The following is a 19,895-nucleotide window of genomic DNA, read 5'->3' as shown; positions in this document are numbered from 1 at the left end:
AATATATAATAACGTCTATTTCTCCTGTTGGATAAATTTAGTATTAAAAAAATAGAAATATAAACAAACGTGTTGCCAATCAAAACTGATTTGCTTGTCGAAGACTGCAGACTTCTTACTGAGCGAAATTCAGCATGTTGTTATTCAGGATGTCAGCAAATACACATTTGTTTATCTACTCGACACATAGAATAAGAAAAACACATCGAAAAAAGAAAAAGAAATGTTGAGTCGATTGTTCTCACAGCTCAGCAGATCCACTGGCGAATTGTTTAAATGAGACACATTCCAAACTAGACCATGGGCGCACAAACTTCCTGCTTGAGGGAAATATTTCGCCCAGAACCATTTTTACTAGCTATATAAGAGCCAAATTATTTCACAGGTCAAATATGAATAAAAAAACCACTGACGAAATAATTAGGATCATACTCGTTTTGATTGCCACAGATGTATTTTCTGTGTAATTATAAACAATTCATATACACATTATGTCTGACACTATGTTCTAGATTAAGGGGTACTCAACCTTTAGGACAGTGCAGACCACTTCATTGATTTGAAAACGTGTCGCGGCCACTTAATAAACTGATCTGTAAATGTGCTGTGGGTTACGTTATCTGGAACTGTGCAACAAGCCACTTAAGTGATCTGAAAATGTACAGCAGACCACTTGAGTGTTCTGGAGTTGTGCCCCGCTGGTTACTTAAATACAAATACAATGCCCACAACAGGCAAAATGCCCAAATGCGCTGATAAAAAATGATCCAAAAATGTACTGCGGTGATCAGAAAATGTTTCGAGTGTCACATACGTGATATGGAACTGTATTATGGGGCATTTAAGTGATGTGTATAATATTATTTAAGTATAAATGTACAGTGGGTCACTCAAGTAATCTGAAAATGCACTGCAGGGTCACCCAAGTGATCTGGAACTGTGCTGTGGGTCATCTAAAAAATTCTAAAATGTGCAACTGACCACTTGTGTGATCTGGAGTTGTGCTGCAAGTCACTTGAATGATGTGTAAATATGCAACGGGTTGCTCAAGTGCTCAGGAACTGTGTTGCGGTGATCTGTAAATATGCTGTGGGTCACTCAAGTGATCTAGAAAATGCCACTCATTTCATTTTTACAGAATCATGTTTGAGGTCGAAGACCCATGGGACATTTGTTGAGCATGTATGTTTTAGGTCATATTAAAATTTAAATAGAATATTCTTATAATTTGTTTTTCCAGTCAGGTAAAATTCTCAAAATAGCCATATCAGCCCGCAGGCTGGATGGAGTTTGTGCACCCATGTTTCAGACCATGTGATAAGTTGCTACAGCAAAGGCTATATAAAAGCACAGTTTAGAAACATTTATATATGGTTAAATACATTATAAACATGTACCACATGCTGATATAACTAGGTTGGGGAAGGGGTGGGACTAATACAATCAGTAAAAACTTCTCTAACATCATGCCAACTGCATCATTGAACAATTTGCGATTATTCATATCCTCATCAGTTTTTGAGCACCTTTATCCCAAAATCGCTGTGTTGCGATAGACTTGGCTATGTGTGTGTGTGGATCCGAAAAATAATATTTTTCCATAAAAATCAAGAAATTGTGATGCGAAAAGCATGATCGCTCAATAATTATCGATATAGCAATGAAAATCACAAAACTGAAAATAGCCATTTATAAATACGCTCAAATAGAAAGTATGAATATATAGCAGGGGTTTCACAGTTTACGAAAATAACTTTAAAGGATTTTGGTACAGATACCAAATCAAAAACTTCATCTCAATTGAATCAATACACGTTTGAATATCTTTATAAGAAGATACAACTGATCGATATAATCATTATGCACAAGCCCGATCCTGAAATATATCAACTCTTGATACATCAAGAAGAAACAGCATACAAATAGCTTTGACTAAATAATTGCGGAACATACAGTCAAAGATAATAAATAAGCAGATCATACAACGAGATGTTCATAAATGAATTACTAGTTTGATAAAGCGTTATAAAAATCAACAAAAAATTCTATATCTAAAGAGTATTGTGATAAGTAAGATCAATATGAATATGGAATTCATAAGAATACAATATATATATTAAAAAAGTAATATCAAATAAAGATTAAAAAAAACGACTAGATTCTTACACAATCAAGAACTTTCGGTACTCCATAAAATATATATTTTCTCCAGTATTTGTCACTCCTCTTGTATAATGATGAGCTTACCCTTCGCCTGAACATTGCCAGGATGTCAGAGACATTGGTACCAAAATGGTAAATAGTGCGGCTATGGTTAAGCTGGAGAAAATAAATAGTTCTTTGAGTTAAATAATTTGATAGGTTTCAAACAAAGCATGAATATAGTCTGAGGAAGTTACTCATGTGTGAGTAACGGTTTTGTTTGTTTCCATAAAGCACATGAAAAGTAGGGCGAAATTGGATAATAGTAGTGGAGGGGAAATTTGTGAGTCAAGCGTTTGGATAGAGCAGGGATAATTGGAAAGAGTCACAAGCAGAATGAGTGGTTTTTTGATACTGTTGGAATAAAGCATGAATACCCTGAAGAAGATACTTATGAGTGTTGAGTTGTTTTTTGATAGCGTTTTCATGAAGAGTCAGGGGGGAAGTTACTCATGCATAAAGGTTTTTGTTTGGGTTTCTACAGAGCATGTGAATAGTAAGGCAGAATTAAACGTGAGTTGAATGAATATTTTTTTTGATGGGATTTCCGAGAAGCATGAATATTGGAAGGAAAGTTTGAGTCAAGAATTTTGGTTGAGCGGGAGCAATTGGGAAAAATCCCTAAGAGTAGAATGAGTCATTTTGTTATAAAGTGTTGACATAAAGCATGAATACTCTGAAGAAGATACCCATGAGTGTCTAAGAAGTTGTTTATTGATAGTGTTTCTATGAATCATGTACAGTTGGAGGGTTATTCATGTGAGTAAAGATTTTATGTTTACATAAACACGTGGATAGTAAGGGCGAAATTAAACATGAAATGAATCAGTATTGTTTGGTAGGGTTTAAATGACGAAGCATGAGTAGAGAGTGGGGGGGGGGGGGTTGAGTCAAGAGTTTTGATACAGCTGGAATAATTGGAAAAGTCAATTGTGAGTAGAATGAGTTGTTTGATACTGTTAGCATAAAGTTTGAATACTCTGGGAAAGATGCTCATAAATATTAAGTTGTTTTTTGATAGTGTTTCCACAAGCTTATAAGATTTTTGTTTCCATCAAACTCACGAATAGTATGGCACAGTTAAATATGAGTTGAATGAGAAGTTTTTTGATAGGGTTTTCCATGAAGCATGGGGGGGGGGGGGAAGAGGATGTGAGTCAAAAGAGTTAAGGATTTTGAAGGATTTTTATGCAATAGGAATAATTTGGGAAAGTCACTCATGAGTAGAACGAGTTGTTTTTGATGATTCCATGAAGGAGGGGAAAAATAAATTACCAATGAGTTGAATGAATGCAGTTTTTTTAATAGGTCTTTCACACAGCATGAATAAATCAAAAAGAACTCGTGCGAGCAGTGTTGTCAACAGTTAAAAAATTTTCCCAATTAGATTCTTCATCAAAAATAACTAGTGTGAAGGTGTTCAATGTGGTTTGTATAAAGCATAAATAATCATCAGGGGAAATTGCTTTTAAGTAGAGTAAGTTGGTTTTTAAGTGTTTCAATCAAGCATGAATATTTTGAGAAAGATAAGTGTAAGAGATTATTTTTTCCAACAGGTCTGCACAGTGCATGAATACTCCTAAGAGGATAGTAGCAAACCAAACAAGTTTTTTTTATGGTGTTTACATGAAGCATGAATGCTTGGGGAAGAATCCATGAGTTAAATGTTAAGTTTTCCTTGATAGGGTTTCCTCAAAGTACGAGTAATTAGGAAAAGTCACTCATGGTCAGAATGAGTTATTATTTCAATAGGGTAAAAAATGAATGAAAAGGGAGGAGAAATCAGATGCTCGTGACTCAAATGAATGTTTTGATAGGTTTCGCATAAAATATGAACAGTTGAGGGAAGTTACTTGTTAATCGAGCAATATTCAGATTTTATCCATCTCGTTTCAATTTTCTTTTATGTGTGCTCATGTAAAATGACGTTATAAGAGGAAAACAGTGGCCATAGAAAGCGATTTATGTCAGAAAACAACAAAAACTCCAAGTTATTAATCTCATAAGGTTAATGACAAGTTTTTTAAAGTTGTTTTTTTAAAAAAAAAATTCAAACAGAGAAAACAAGTGATACAAAAATCATGAGGATACTTTAAAACATTATTATAGCTGAAAACCAATTACAGAATACATTCCAATATATATTTGATGAGCAACTTATCTTGTTACAGAATCCAATACTATTTGTATAAAAAGGAAAAACCTCTAAAAGAGTTAGATAAAAATTAAAAAATAAATATAAAATAACTATTCGAATATAGATTTAAAAAAGAGAAAAGAGTACAAAGCATTTCACAAAGAGGGGTACAAACACTTATTAAATGCTACAAAATGCACACACACACGATATCAAAAAGCAGATCTTTCGACGAGGATAGCGAAGGGACAGTTCCAGTTCTTCCAAACGGATGTCTTTCATTCCATAACACTGATGTGCATATCCGCCGCGACTCTTATCAGAACTCGACAGTCGGGGGGAGAGATAGATAGACAGAGAGAGAAAGAGCAAATTTTAGGCTCATGAGAAGATACCAGTGAAATGGTGGTGAAGTTGAAGAAACAACATCATATCTTTTTTTTTTCTTTTAGCCCAGATACTTTACGATGTGTTGACAGGTGAAGCTTTAGGTTTCGAGCAGAACATGCCATCGGCAGACCTGCTCACCTTTGTTCTCCCTCATGTCATTCCAGTGAGCGAGTTCTTCTTCGCCACTGCTGTTCAGGCCCAGTGAGAACCAACCAATCATTTCCTTGCGTTTCATACTGCGCTTGTTGTATACGGATATCATTAAGGTTACATCGGGGAGCTGGAATAGTGCCACCTGAAAAAAGCCATTGAACTTATTATGCTTCCAAAACTCATGCAAGTTGACATGAAGTATAAATATTATATATACAAAAAATACAAAGGCCACAACACGCAAAATTCTCAAGGAGGTGGATGAAAAAGATGCCCCCAAAAAAATATGGATTATGTCTTAGCTGCATATGAATAGCTTCTTGATTCATCCCAATATGAATACCTCATTGTCTTTTGTAGACACGCTCAATTGACGATATATTAATGACTCATGATCCATCCCATTGAAAATTGTGAACACTTCGATTATATCCACTCCGACACCTGCGTTCCCCCAATGTAAACATTTAAAAAATGAAGTCATTTTTCATAGCTCAAGCCTTGTGTGCCAACAAGAGCAACCATAGCTCTTTACTATATTCTATTCGTTCTTTTTGACTACTGTGGAATAGTGTCCAGCAAACCTGAGTTGCTTGTCAATGAGAATCCTAAAATAGGTTATCCTAGTTGCATCGGGAATAACTATATCATTCAATTCATAAGTGAAAAGTGGGTTCTTCGCACCAAAATGAGCGACCATGCACTTATCAACACTAATGCTCCATTTATTAGCCCAGGCTGCAATCATATTCGAGTTCGTCTGGCGCCTCTGCGTTGCTTGCATTCCTGATTACTCACCAACCTTCATGGAAACTATCTGACAGGTCTCAATGCCGCTTGGTGACATATAAATCAGCTTTTTAAAAATGTGTGTTCCAGTCGCCCAACAATAAGCAGAATGAAACATATTCAAATGGATCGAAGTTGAACCTTTTGTTCATTCTGGGTGTGGTGTGTGTGTCTGTGACGCTCTCTGGGGCGATGCAAAGGACATTTACAGTGCTTACATTAGTTGTATCAGAGGAATTAGCAGGCAGCAATTGGTTGCAACAAGTGAAGAAGCTAGCAAGACGCCATGAGCGGCATAACTTTTGGCGAAATTGCATTCCACCAAATAACTCGTTAACTTTGATACTGTGAAACTGAAAAATCTTGCATATAAATGAAAGAAAATGTGTATGAATGAAACAATGTTTTTTAACAATGCTGTAAGATGCTCTTCACTTAATAAAATTTGATACCTTAGAAAAATCTGAATTTCTTGATGCAGATGCCGCTATTTGTTTTCTGTGGTTTTTTTTCCACCGAGAGATTGGAAGAGAAATATTGTACATTTCTTTATTTCTTAGCCACTTCACTGGGCAATTTGCCTACTGTGATGTTTGTATTTGCATTTAGAAAAAGTTTATAAGGAGTGACTATCAATGAATTCTAAATAAAAATTTAAATTCCAGTGGAAAAATCAAAATTTTTTCCATAAAACATGACAAACTTTTCCTGTTCCCAAAAATTTCGTTGCAATAAATTATCTACAAATGAACAAATACGAATTCGCCCTCTACCTCTTTAAAACGAACCGTGTCCGTAAATTAAGATGAATTCGAAGCATTAAATTTCATCAAATCTAATATGAACGGACTCAGGAAATCCACTTGACTTACCGGGAGGGAACTTGTCACAACCTCCTAGATAACCTAGGAGGTTAGGTTGTGACTTGGTGCAATCTCCTGATTTACCCTTTCCGCGGAAGAGTGCCAAAGCTGAAATCACTTGGCTGTCACCACACCTTTCCCAGGTTTCATGGAAAACCAGAAACCAAGGAAGCAAAGCACCCACAGCTTTCACTGGGAATGGTTACACTTCCCTTCTTCATCGAGGTTAAACCAAGTGGCATATGCCCTTACATCAGGAACATCCTATAATTCATGTTTGAAACTCATACCCCAATCATTTTAATTTACATCAGGGGTATTACACGGTTTTAAAAGATCTTGTGCAGTCCTTTATCAGGACACGAATTCGTTTTGACACGAGTTTCTCGACCCACCTCATTGACCAAATCATTCCAATACCCTATTTAATATGGTCTCCCGCCCTATTCGAGAATTTACTTTATGTAATTTTTGAACTAGTTGAAGCCTTGAAGGCGAATGAATGACATGAGAGTCACACAACCTCTATTTATACTATTTGCAACAATGACAAGAATCATTCCGACTGTTTGAATAAATAATACTTTCATGTTACATTGTTGATGCATTTCAATAGCTTTTATTTTACAACGAACCTTAATGAACCCGAGTGTTTCCCATTGTTGTGATTTCATTTGTCTTCGGGGCTTGTGAGAACTTTTCTTGCAGTTGGACACTGAAAGTCAGACTTAATGTGCAATGCAGTTCCAATGCCTGAGTGAAACAGTGAATGTGAAGCATGTGGAGAAGCAAAAAATTTTAATTTTCCTCTGTTTTTCTAGCATGAGCTGCATTCATCTGAAACATCACGTCTAACACCTATTGCTTTCACAATGGTGAGGCTGACAGGGATCCAGTCAGGCCAATTCTCACGGTTTTTTTTTTGTTTTTTCATGCAATAAATTTACTACTTTGTGGCCCCATGAAGCATCTGAAGAGGAGGCCCGCCAAAGATCCCAGCCTGCACCTCAGGCTGGGATCTTTGTCAGGGGAAGGATGTGGGGCCATGCTAACACCATCTGGTCAAAGTAAAGTTAACTCTTGGTAACACCAAGTTCCCTATCTCTCAGATCACTTATTCACGTTTAAATGGAGTTGGGGGGGGGGGGAGAACTTTCTGATGCAAATTAATATTGAGAGTTGGAAACTTTATAAAAAGCATTTCTTTTGTTTTTCAATGCTCAAAACATTTGATTTTTACATATTATGGCCTCTGAAATGCACAAATAAACTTAAAACTGTGTTAAAATAGGCATTTATGGCAGAAAAATTGTGCTTGAAAAAATGCTTGAAAATAAGCAGAAAAAAGGCACTTTTGCCTGAACTTCCGGGCTCTAGCAATCAAATATGATCCATTTTGAATTGCATTTTAATTAAGTTGGCAAAATTTATAAATGATTAATAATAATTAGAGTGGTTCTCCTGCTTGCACTTCATCGTGGCTCCAATCATATTGAACAGACATACATTTCTGACATACTTTTAAACCATGTTTAAAACCAAGAGTTTTCTTGCACAAATAAAATACATGATTGCAATCTCAATATTTGAATATTCAAATTCAAAAAGACGCCTTGGTATAGGTTGTCGAATATTAATACCACTAGCTGCAATCAGCCTAAACCTCAGATATAATTGGACGGCTTTTATATAAAAGTAACCAAGCGCCATTTTTAACATTGTGGTGTTTGAAAATTTCGAAGTTCTCAAGCCTCCCTAGGGAAAGATGACAGTTCAGAGATTCCCAGGAAGCATGCAATTAGCACTCCGAAAGGCAGTGGTAGTTGCCTCGCTCCAGGGCAGTCATCATCTAGAGATGCCCATGCTACAGGCTACTATCAATAGTGGAAGCACCACAAGATCACCTTATGCACACTATTGGTACCTCCAGACCAGTAACTCAAAAGAGCCCGAGTGGCATGGTGGTAAGATGCTCTTCTACCACCGCGAAGGTTGCTGTCAGGGTCCCAGGTCCAAACCCGAGGGAGGATATAGAAAAGATATTGTCCCTAACGAGCTCGAGGTGAGGTGACCATCGATAGATAGCGCCAACCCATCTCATTAATGGCAGTAAATTGCAATATAGCGATATGGCCAGAGTGGTGTTTGGTGTAGTAGTAACTCAAATGAGAGGGGGGGAAAATTACTAGATTCATTTTGTAATGCCCTAAGCATGTTTTTTCTTGTTTAATATAGCTATTATTCTTTAATGGGGAAAAAGAAACTCCCGACTTTTTTCAGTGGTAAAGAATGTGATCACCTGCATATATATACTTTATATTTGGTAATTTTTGTGTTTTGTTTTAAAAATATTCTTTAATCTGCTTTAAAATATTTGTGCTCATATATATATATAGCAGTATGATACATTATATAAAACATACTGAAACTGAAAATTTAAAGCAAAAATATACCAACTCAAAAAATAAAATTTTATTTTTTCCGAAGCCAGAGTATAGCACCTAAGGCAGCTGTATGCACATAACTGGAAATTATACAAATAAAGAAAAGAAAAATATAAGGAACAATCAGGAGGTTGTTCTCAAGGGGGAACCCCTGACATTGTTCCAGACAAGCAAAAATGTTTCTGATGATGGCAAGCCATAGAATGGCTAAAACTACTGTCTGTTCCCCCAACATTTTTGCAATAACAAGCTTTGGAAGCCCAAAATACATGAGAAAGAAAAGCAAATTTGAGAAAATACAAAATTGAAAATCACTAGACATACGTGAAAAAAAGCATTGGTAAAAAAATAAAATAATGGACACTACCATACAAGTGCATGTTCCAAAGTAGTTTATGAAAATAAATTAAGAAGTTACAAAAATCCTGCCCTAAATTCAACTGCATTGGGGTGTCACAAAATTAAAAGCCAAAATGACATTAACTAACCAGTCAAAAAACATGGGTGAAGTTTGAAACCCATAAAGGAAGATGGATATCCGTTGCCACTCAAGATATTTAAGAAGTCTATATTTAAGAAAAAGCGTATTAAGAAAAAGACAATCATTTTTACATTGCTACATGTTTTTTTAATTCTAGAAAGTTGTACAAAAAATATATTTTTCAGAATTTTAATACTAATATTAGAATTGAAAATAAACTTTAAATTTGAAAATCCTTTTCTTTTATCAAATATACCAATAAAAGCAATGTGATTAGACAGACAAATTTTAAGGTCAAGGGAGTCCTCAGAAAGAGGGTTGTGATTGGTTATATTGAGCCATTATATTGGTTATATTTATTGGTCTCAGCCACCTCATTGGGCATTTTGCCTGTTGTGGCGTTGTATTTGTATTATATTAATATTGGTTATATGATTGGTTGTGATATATATACACACTCTTTTCCTCTTTGAAATAAGCGAATGACATAACTAATAACACAAAAAATGATATGACAGGGGCTTTAAACTAAAAGCCTCCTTTCAAAATCATTATAGTTTAATGAGAAAAAATTAAATTTTAATCAAAAATTTCCAAAACATCTGCTGAGAAAGGAAAGGGTTTCTTTTGGAAATTGTGGCCCCTGAAATTTTACAGCCTGGTGAGACCACACCTTTCGCACCCCATCTAAGTTCAGACCTGCAGACGATACAACAATTTTTGTCAGTGACCAGTTCAAATAGTATTGTGCCAAAAATGAAATCTTTCAGAAACTTATTGCCACTGGACATCCTGCTACTAATGGTTTGGCCGAGCAAAAAGTACAGACATTACAAAATCGATTGAAACCCTATCCAATGAGCCAAATTCAATGCATGCAAAGGTGGGAGAATTTATTTTTTCCTTTTCGATATTGAGCCACTCCACTGTCAAATGGTAAAACTCCTGCTTAGGTATATTTACAATGTAACATCCGTATTCACCTTCATGACTTATGAAACATATTAAGAACACTGACCACACAATCAAGTCTAGATAATTGAACATTGGAGACAGAGTACAAGCCTGATGTTATATCAACACAATCAAACTATATGAAAACTTGGTACTATCACTCAAAAATTTGGAAAGCCTCACTATCAAGTAAAGTTAGATGATGGCTTCAAGAGATTTTTCTCAGTTGATCGATGTGTATCGATCAACTGAGAAAAACAGAGGTTCCAAAGAAGTCTGTTTCTTTCATACCAAGTACTGAAACCAAGGCCGTAGCGAAGGGAGGGGACTTGGGGGGGGGGGGTCTGGTCCCCCACCCCTGAAATGTGAGAAAATGACTGAAAAAAGAGAAAAAGATGACCAAATCTACTGTTCTATCACTTTGGTCCCCCTCGAACGAAACTTCTGGCTACAGGTATGACTGAAATCAACGATATATGATGAGGATTCTGAAGAACAGATTCAGCAACAACCCAGATGGCAAGAGTTTAGTTATCCAGGAATGTATCAGTAACAACCTGACTACTCCCAGAATTCAGATGTTCAACCACAACCAAGAGACAGCCAGGATGTACCAATCATAGACCAACCTGATAATTGGCTGCAAAGGTCACATAGATAGATCATCATAGATCTTCATTAGAAATCAGATCATCATACCTGCAAGATTATGTTGCAGATTAACTGTTCAATCAAACATGGGAGAACTGTTGTATCCCACACAACAAGTTGTAATAACAGTAGTCAAGATCGTCTAGTTTATGTGTTTACATTTTATATCACTGCCCTGTCATGTTGCTGGTTGCTGTGTAATGTCTATTCTATAAGTTATTTATTAATCCAGTTAGTTTTTGTTATGTTTTCTTTAATAAATAATATATGGTAGCATCCCATGTCTTCAATTAGCCTCACCACTCAGATAAAAAAACATTGATCCAAAACATAAAAGTGAAAAATAGATCAAACAATTGTACCTGGAAAACAAATATTTCTTTGAACAGTGGATTTGGCTGGCCTCTTCTAACAGATGTCTTGCTGCGAGCGATTTCCTGACCACTCGATGATACCAAAGATAACTTGACGTATGTATCTATAACATTAAAAAAAATTAAATGTCAGAACATTAAAGTTACAAGCCACTCGCACGTCAATTCACTGATTTTAAAATTACAACTATTGTATCATATTCCTCATGTTCACACACTTATCTAATGAGGAAGGGAAAGGTGGGCCTAAGCGGGCAAATGTCCAACCTCAAGATGGTGACTGTATGAGAAAAGGGCGAGGAAAACAACTATTTTTAGTAAATAGATGGCACAAAAACATGACAAAGGCCAACAGCTGACCCGTGAGATGATTTGTGGCCCATGATTAAGTAACATTATTGTGTATTAAACTGATTTTCTTATTATTTGTCATAATTTTTCACAGCAGATCTGATTAAAAGACTGTTTACATTCATTATTTCTGGTGACGATAGTAATTAGCTATGTTCTCATCATGCTGCCTGTTCATACACATGTATTGCTCTTAAAATTTGTTATGATCATTTTTACTGCATTTCTTTCTGTTACCTCGTTAGGCAAGTTGCCTTTGTGTTCTGTTCACAGTGACAAAACTTTTTCAAAGTAGATGCCAACTGACAATGACACATCACAGCTTCAACTGACTAAGCTACGAAGACCCTAATAATTTCAAAGAGCAAAAATGTATCATATGGGATTGTCGGGTTCTTATTGTGCCATTGAAGAAGAGTTCCACACCCACACACGATTTTTTGTGTCAAAAACAGAAAAGCAGTTATCTCTAAATTTTGACATAGCAGGTTGGTGGCATTTATATGCTGAAGCAAACAAACATTTTCTAAAATCAATAAATTGCTATTCTGTTCCAAGAAGGTAACTAAACTACAGTAAAAACTTCCAACAATGGCCACTAACGGGACAAGAAAATGTCATGCTATTGGGAGAGAGAGAAGGGCAGTTATTTGAAATGGTAGTTTTATTTCTGAAAAAAAAAAACAAAAAAAACCCCTAAAATTTACGATCTATATAACATGTAGAATGATAATATGTTCTGTAACTGATTATGATAATTATATAATTTATTATATTAGAATATATTACTATATTGATACTGTAACATTATATTAATTGACTAATCGAAGGGCTGCAACTGGGGGGGGGGGGTGTCTGGTGCACTGGGTGCAGGATCAGAGGGGGCACAAATTTCACCCTTTAAATGCTCCTTCAACATTACAAAGGGGCGCCAAAATGTGTGCTTGCCCAAGCTGACCAAGTACCTAATTACTGCCCTGTTAATCGATCTGCAGCGTTATTTTGGCATCCTAAAGTTTAGGCTTGTAGTGCTGAGATAAAACACAACAGAAACAACTTAGCGAGAAAAACTGACATGGACCAAGACATGTACCAGCAACCCCCGAAATAGTTCTTTATTTTCACCCATGATCAACTATATCAGTGATGAGCAAATTTTTCAATCAGCGGGCCAGATATGCAGTATTTCTATCGCTTGCGAGCCAGAAACTTGTATGCATAGTGTGACCATATGACCCGTATTTTACACGGCACTTCTGTAATTTTGGACATCCCAACTTTTAAAAAAATGTTTTCTCTTATTTTTTAAATTAAAATTATTTATTACTTATATTTGAAATTAATAATCGAGATTTTTTTTCATGACTTAGTAATAATTATCACAAGATAATTCATATCATAATTAATTTTTGTCACATAAACATATCCATCCCACATATTTGTCAAACATATACATTTTATTTGGTGAATTATAAATTTCCACCCATCGTGCCTTGTGGAAGCTCCCTACTTCCCACTATTGGCGATTTTTCAGAAATTTCAGCAGTACTCTGAAACTTGCCTTTAACATTTTTTGTTGCATGTAATTGGTAACTTTACTTGCCTTTGAAATTTTTTTCGATGTATTTAGCAACTTAACTTGCATTTCACAATTTTTTTGACGATAATTTGTGATATCCATATGGATCCAGATTTTCTGTCTCCTGTATTTTCATTAAGGAAATAGGGTAAGTCTAGGTATTTATTGAGCTGTGTGTAATATCATACTTTTCTACTTGAACACTTTTGACAGAAACCCTTGGCGGGCCATAGTTTGCCATCACTAAACTAGACCATACATGCTCAATACATGACATGCAGGAAAAATGTGGATCACAATCACAATCTTAAAATTTTGTAAAAATGAACTAAAGCGGCACATTCTCAGATCCCTTAAGTGACCCACAGCACATTTACAGATCACTTAAATGACCCATGGCCCATTCCCACTCCAATTAAAAGGTTTGCTGAATATTTACACATCACTTAAGTAGTCCACAGTACAACTATAGATCACTTAAGTGGCCTTTTCCCCTCTTTGCACTGCCTTCAATATACCCATCTAGCATTTGTATTCAGGAAAAGAATGTATACATAATATTTTCCTTGCATAGAGTTTGGGGGAAGGAGAACTCCTTTGAAAATCAGATTGAAAACTATTTTTCTCCTAGCGATATGCATATTTTTTTCAAACCCCATGTCTAAAATGGATGTTGTTCAGAGGTTACTTGTTCTCGCCACAGAGAGCAACATGCCTACAATGAAACAATTATTCAATCATTACACTTAACTCAGTTTAAAAAAATAGTGCCAGATGGCAGCACTACACATATATAACAAGCATTACACAGAAACAAACTTCACATCAGGTTTCACTACACATACATTCCAACATGTACCAATTCATTAGAGGTTCCGGAGAAGAAATATAGACGAGGTACATGTATGGTTTAGTAGTAGAGGTTACTTGTGATGTCAAGTCTATGGGACGCGTTCGGTTCCACCAAAATGGGGCCGTTGTAGGAGGTCTTACTGAATTGGTAATAAGAATACATGCATCGCAAATCTGGTTCTATGTAATCTAATGGACATACAGCATCATCAAGAAATGGTGCGTGTGTGCATCATTTCACATCTACAGATAGTCTGCCTGGTCCATTTTATGTTGATACCATCACAGTTTTACCCCCATGATATAGTCAATACTATTCAAACGACTGGCTTTCCATCCCAATAACATAACTCCTCTCAAAATCTACCAGTGCATGAAATCAATTCCTTGAGTGTCTATTCTACCCATGCAGCCCTCTCTTGTTGCTAAATTAGAAGCAAGGGATAAAAATAATTGTAAAATAATGTGGAAAAAATGTTTTGTCTGTAAAATTCAAACTATGAATGTATTTGAATGGACTAATTTGCAAAAGAACCAGTAATTTTTGATGCATTGCATCTACTAACTGGAAACCAGGAAAAACAATACATGTGTATCACTTCATGAAGAAGTGGAGCCCAAGGTAAAATTTTAATGACTAAATTGCCCATTTTTCACCATATTACTTATGGTGGACACAAATCTACTAATGGGTAATTTTACGGCTGCATCTTATATGCCAGAGAGTTGTTCCTGGTGTGGCCTGTGATACTGCAGCTGACCATTATGTTGGCCCTTGAATCAGTGGCAGTCTTAGGGCTGTGCAACTGGTGCAATTGCACAGGATGCCAAATTTAGGGGACACTAAAATGAGTTAGAAAACTTAGATACACAAATAAATAGAAAATAACCCTTAAGGTAATTTAAAAAAAAAAAAATTACTGTGCAAAATGCACATGAAAAATAACTAATGAGAAAAAAAAAATTTCATGGTTTGAATTGATGAGCAGTACATATACAGTGCATACTGTATACTGATTCCCATGAAGATAAGAATATACACACACACACTAGTTTTTTTCTTTGTGAACCCTTTGGAGATACTTGGCAGTTTGCTCTCTTTTGTTTTCCAGTAGCGATGAAAAAATGAAGAGAATTGAGAAAGTGATCTCCCTCCATCAACCCCTTTTTCTGCTAACAAGAAAAAGACTGTTTCCCCTGTGTTGCGAGGTGTAAAAAAAAAGAAGAGAGGGTTTTTCTTCTGAAGTGATGACCAGAGAGGGCTGAGACGTCTCCGAGTTCCCCCATTCAAAACATGGAATCAAATTGCCATCACGGTATTTTTTTAAATATTCGACATACAAAATAATGTCTGTTATGATTTCTAGGCTCACTTTGAACAGGGATCTTGCGCTCAGGTGCCATTTTCTATCTGTTTCACAAGGAGCAATTAGAAAAAAAGAGTAATATTCTTCTCTTACTAGGAAACCATGCATTTTGCCCCCCCCCCCGGTCTGTCTCCCACCGTATCAAAATTTTCTAATAGTGCAACGCATGAACTGTGGACCAAAAAATTATAACAAACCACACATTCACACACAACTGAACACCTTTCATTGTTTTAGAAACCTGAGTTTTAAATACCCAGGCCCTTAAGTAGGGCCGCAACTAGGAGAAACAAAAAATTACTTCCTTGCCCAAGGCCAGGTTGTTCCCCACTTCCAATAATATTTAAAGCTGGGTTTTCCTAGGCGCAGGTTGTCTGTGCCGTGCTCAACATGATTCGCCCAGCGTAATGCACCGTCCACTCACCAAGAAAAGCAGTACGACTGTCCTACAGAGCACAATACAACTCACAACAGTGGGCATGATAGGCAGACTGCTTCTGGAGGAGTCAAATGTGCCATGCATTTCACTGAACGCATTAAATTCAATTACTGGATTAACAACTTAAAGTTGTCAAATAAATATTGCAATGTTTGAACTGTGGAAAAACATATTTAGCGAGTCACTAAAATGCTTGTTCTTTTCATGTGGAACCACACAAACATATACGATTTCAAGATGAAGAGAACTTCAGGTTTGCAGAAGGATTTGGCTAACTTTAGTAAGCCCACAACCTTAGCACTCTATTGGCCACATTTAGCCATCTAGAATGTGACAGAAGCCCAGGATCTCTAACTGAGAAATCCTCTGTACAATCCCAGACTTTATTGTTTGGATATGCCTAATAAATACTGTACTGAGAAATTGAATTTTCTGGATGTTATCCCGAAACTGATATTTTGAAAGAAAAGTGATTTGTCTCCTCTGGGAATCGAACCTGGGTCCCCTTGCGGGCAAGTGCACTAACCAGTACACCAGAGACACACACTTTTCAATTCTTTATAACACGCATTAGTAGCATGAAGCGCTGAGTGGAGTCATAGCAGCCTCCCTTAACTACAGCAATTTTCACCACAGTTGGCGTTTTGTATAACTGTATTGATTAGCGCACTTGCCCGGTATGCAAGGGGACACAGGTTTGATTCCCGGAGGAGACAAATTACTTTTCTTTCCAAATATCAGTTTGAGCATAACATCCAGAAAATTCAATTTCTCAGTATATTTCAGGACGAAAAAATACTATCTCTTAAATACAATACTGTTGGTCTTTGCTCAGCATCTTTCTGTCTACTTCTAGTATCAAACAATCTACAGATTCATACTCTACCACAGGGAGGTATCACATCCAGTAAGCTATTATCCAATGGGCTTGGAAAAGATTTTGGCCCTGTGGATGCACCATCTATATCTGTGGTTCCGAACTTCAAGATGGGAATGCGAGCCAATCCCCCATTAAAAACTCTAGCCATAGAGAGCAACAGGCCTACAATGGTACACTTCACTCACAATTGCAAATATAGATGGCAGCACTGAAAATTCCCACACAACGCTATATATGGCTCAGACTGTCAGGTACAGAGCCCTGGCGTTCATTGATTCATTGCAACATTTATATGCTAACAAATATGATGGAAAGAGAGTTCATTGAAATGGAGTAGATACACGATACACTATAATGGTCTTCCCAATGCAGTTCACTCATGCGCCAATCAGACTCAGGCAGTCAAGAGATATGTCCTAACTTGTTACCAAGGCCTCAACTAAAGTATGTGGACATGAAACTAGAGATGGCTACATCAGATCTACATTGCTATGAAAATCAGTCATGCCTGATTTCTATCAGAAGTCAGACTTCAAACGTGTGCATCTGGAGAAGAAACAGTAAGCCCCTGAATCCTAGTCAATTTCGGTAACTAGTTTTAAAATATAATGTAAATTACACACGTCAACTTTGGATGATTGATTGGGTAGGGTGTGAAACTCTATGTGCAGTGACCTCCTTGTGATGAATTCTGGGTCAACAAAACAGGCAAAGAGCTGCACAATGAAACATGCAAAAGTTTGTTAATTCGTGTTTTTTAAACATGTTGCGTGACCAATAAACATTGAAATATTAATGATGCTTTAATTTATATATAGTTTACTTTATTGAATCATAAAATGAGCACACCAAACTTTTGCGTGTCGATCGTAGAATTTTAACTAATATTAAAAAATTTAAGAAAAATGTTAATTTCGTCAAAATTTTCCATAAACTTCAAGTACTAAATATATAGAACCGGAAGAGATATCAACCGGTTTTAAATTTTTTTAATGTTATTTTTCTTCTTATTAAAAGAGGCATCTTTTCCACACTATAGCGATTTGAAAATAAAAACTTCATTTTTTTTTCGACCCACCCTAATATACAGGGTGTCCTGTAAGTGCTAGCAAGGTCTTTATCTCATCATCATCAACTGTCTGTCATAGAGGTATGATTCCAATTTATAAAATGCTCAACAGGCTTTCAAAAATTACCCTGTAGCAGTTTTGAGAATGGAAATACAGTGTGTGTAACAAAATAAAATCTAAATTTTTTTATACGGTCCCAGTGTACTCAAGAACCCAATTACAAAGTTGTTGCCTTGTCTCTCCTGATGCCATCAAAAAATAATAATAATTCCATGTTTCTAAGTGCAATATTCACAGAGCTATTCAAATTCGAAAAATGGAGGAAATTTGGGAAAGAACAGTATTAAGTACGGGTAAATTGGGTTTTCCATATGTTCTTTCCAACCGCTGTTCTTTGTCAAATTTCCTCTGTTTTTTGAATTTGAATATCTCTGCAAATATTGCACTTAGAAACATGGAATTTTCTTTTCATGGCATTAGGAGAGACTGGCAACAAATTTGTAACAGGGTTCTTGAGCACAAGGGGAACATATAAAAATTTAGATTTTTATTTTGTGACACTGTATTTCCACTCTCAAAACTGCTACAGGAAATTTTTGAAAGCCTGTTGAGCATTTTATAAATTGGAATACTACAACCTCTATGATAGATGGTTGATGAGATAAAGGCCCGGCTAGCACTTACAGGATACCCTGTATGTAAAATTGATTTTCGGTATGTCTGTCTGTGTGTATGAGTATGTCCTCTATTCAAATCCAAATTTGTATAGAGATCCAAGACTGATCCACACCAAATTTTGCATATATGCAAAACAGGACCCGACTTGAATGATAGGCTACTTTAAAAGTTCATCATAGCTGGGTGAACGCCCAGAATGGGAAAAAAGTGTTGGGTAGCAATAGTTTCTCGGCCTCCACAATCACTTTCGGAATACTTACTTTGGTTACTATGGTTCCCTAACAGTGTGTTTCAGACATGTATATGCCTTTACAATGGTTTGTTATTTTTTTTAATGCTACCAGTAGCCTATATGGGGAAAACCTGGGCAGCGCCAGTTATTATAGCTAGTACGTTGATAATATTTAGAGTGAGAAATAGAGGACTTGCCTGGTGCACGGTTCATTGAAACATTTCTGAAGTGGCTCCCTTTGTTGATTTCCACGGACAAGCGACCAGTAGTACCATTGTAAGCAAGGCCAAGCAACAATTCAGGCAGACCTCCATGTTGCATAGACTGTGTAGAACCTGTGCTATCACTCCGTGCAAGACTGGATATATCTGCTCTGGAGTCAGAGTGCTTTATGGATGAAAGAGTAATAGATAAGACATTAATTTGAAGAAATTAATGTCAATATAAAAGAATTATAACAATATCATCATTTATAAGAAACTATGAATTTTATAAAATATTAAAAACATTTTGTAATTGAGTAAGCGATACGATACTTATTTTTTGCCTCGTTTCATAGAGAAGTATTTTTTTTTACTATTGTTAAAAAATTAATAAGTTATTGACTTTAGCAGGGTATCTGCTGTCTATTACCTCATTACATTAAATCACGAAAGTTTTCACTTGGCGAGTAAATAACATACTGAATTTGCCAAATGAAGAGTTCCTAGTAGCGAATGTTTCTAAAAAAAGGGAGTGGATTTGGCCACTTTTTCTACTATTTGATTAATTTTTTTTTGTTTTTACCACAATATTTTATCATTTTTGTTGCACCACAGTGGTAGTTGGCTGAAGTTGGTTTTCTGAGGTTCCCAACTTCGAGGTGCAAATGGAGCTGATCTCCCTGTTGAAAAGTCTTGCCACAGAGAGCAAAAGACCTACAACGGGGTACAATTATTTGTTCATTATATTTCATTCATACTTAGAAAAATTGATGGCAGCACTACACATAGCAAGCATTAAGCATAGG

At 36.1% G+C, this 19,895-nt stretch overlaps 1 protein-coding gene across 2 annotated transcripts in view; it reads right to left on the bottom strand.

Moving 5' to 3' along the window:
* Positions 1-4,726: 4,726 nt before the first annotated feature.
* The window catches only part of Syt14 (Synaptotagmin 14), a 121,803-nt gene continuing 106,634 nt past the window's right edge, over positions 4,727-19,895 (bottom strand). For both annotated transcript variants that reach the window (XM_089253241.1, XM_089253242.1), the window contains exons 8-10: positions 19,084-19,273; positions 11,427-11,542; positions 4,727-5,024 (exon numbers count right to left, since the gene is read on the bottom strand). In XM_089253241.1, the coding sequence (XP_089109367.1) occupies positions 4,827-5,024; positions 11,427-11,542; positions 19,084-19,273 (504 nt within the window). In that variant the 3' untranslated portion in view covers positions 4,727-4,826. The remainder of the gene's footprint in view (positions 5,025-11,426; positions 11,543-19,083; positions 19,274-19,895) is intronic.

The sequence above is a fragment of the Pholcus phalangioides genome, unplaced genomic scaffold, assembly GCF_987345545.1.
Source record: "Pholcus phalangioides strain wild (caught in Gottingen) unplaced genomic scaffold, Ppha-v1.0 ptg000032l_1, whole genome shotgun sequence".
In the NCBI taxonomy this organism is placed as follows: domain Eukaryota; kingdom Metazoa; phylum Arthropoda; class Arachnida; order Araneae; family Pholcidae; genus Pholcus; species Pholcus phalangioides.
The sequence above is the reverse complement of the archived record's forward strand: the minus strand, read 5'-3'. Positions and strand labels throughout refer to the sequence as shown.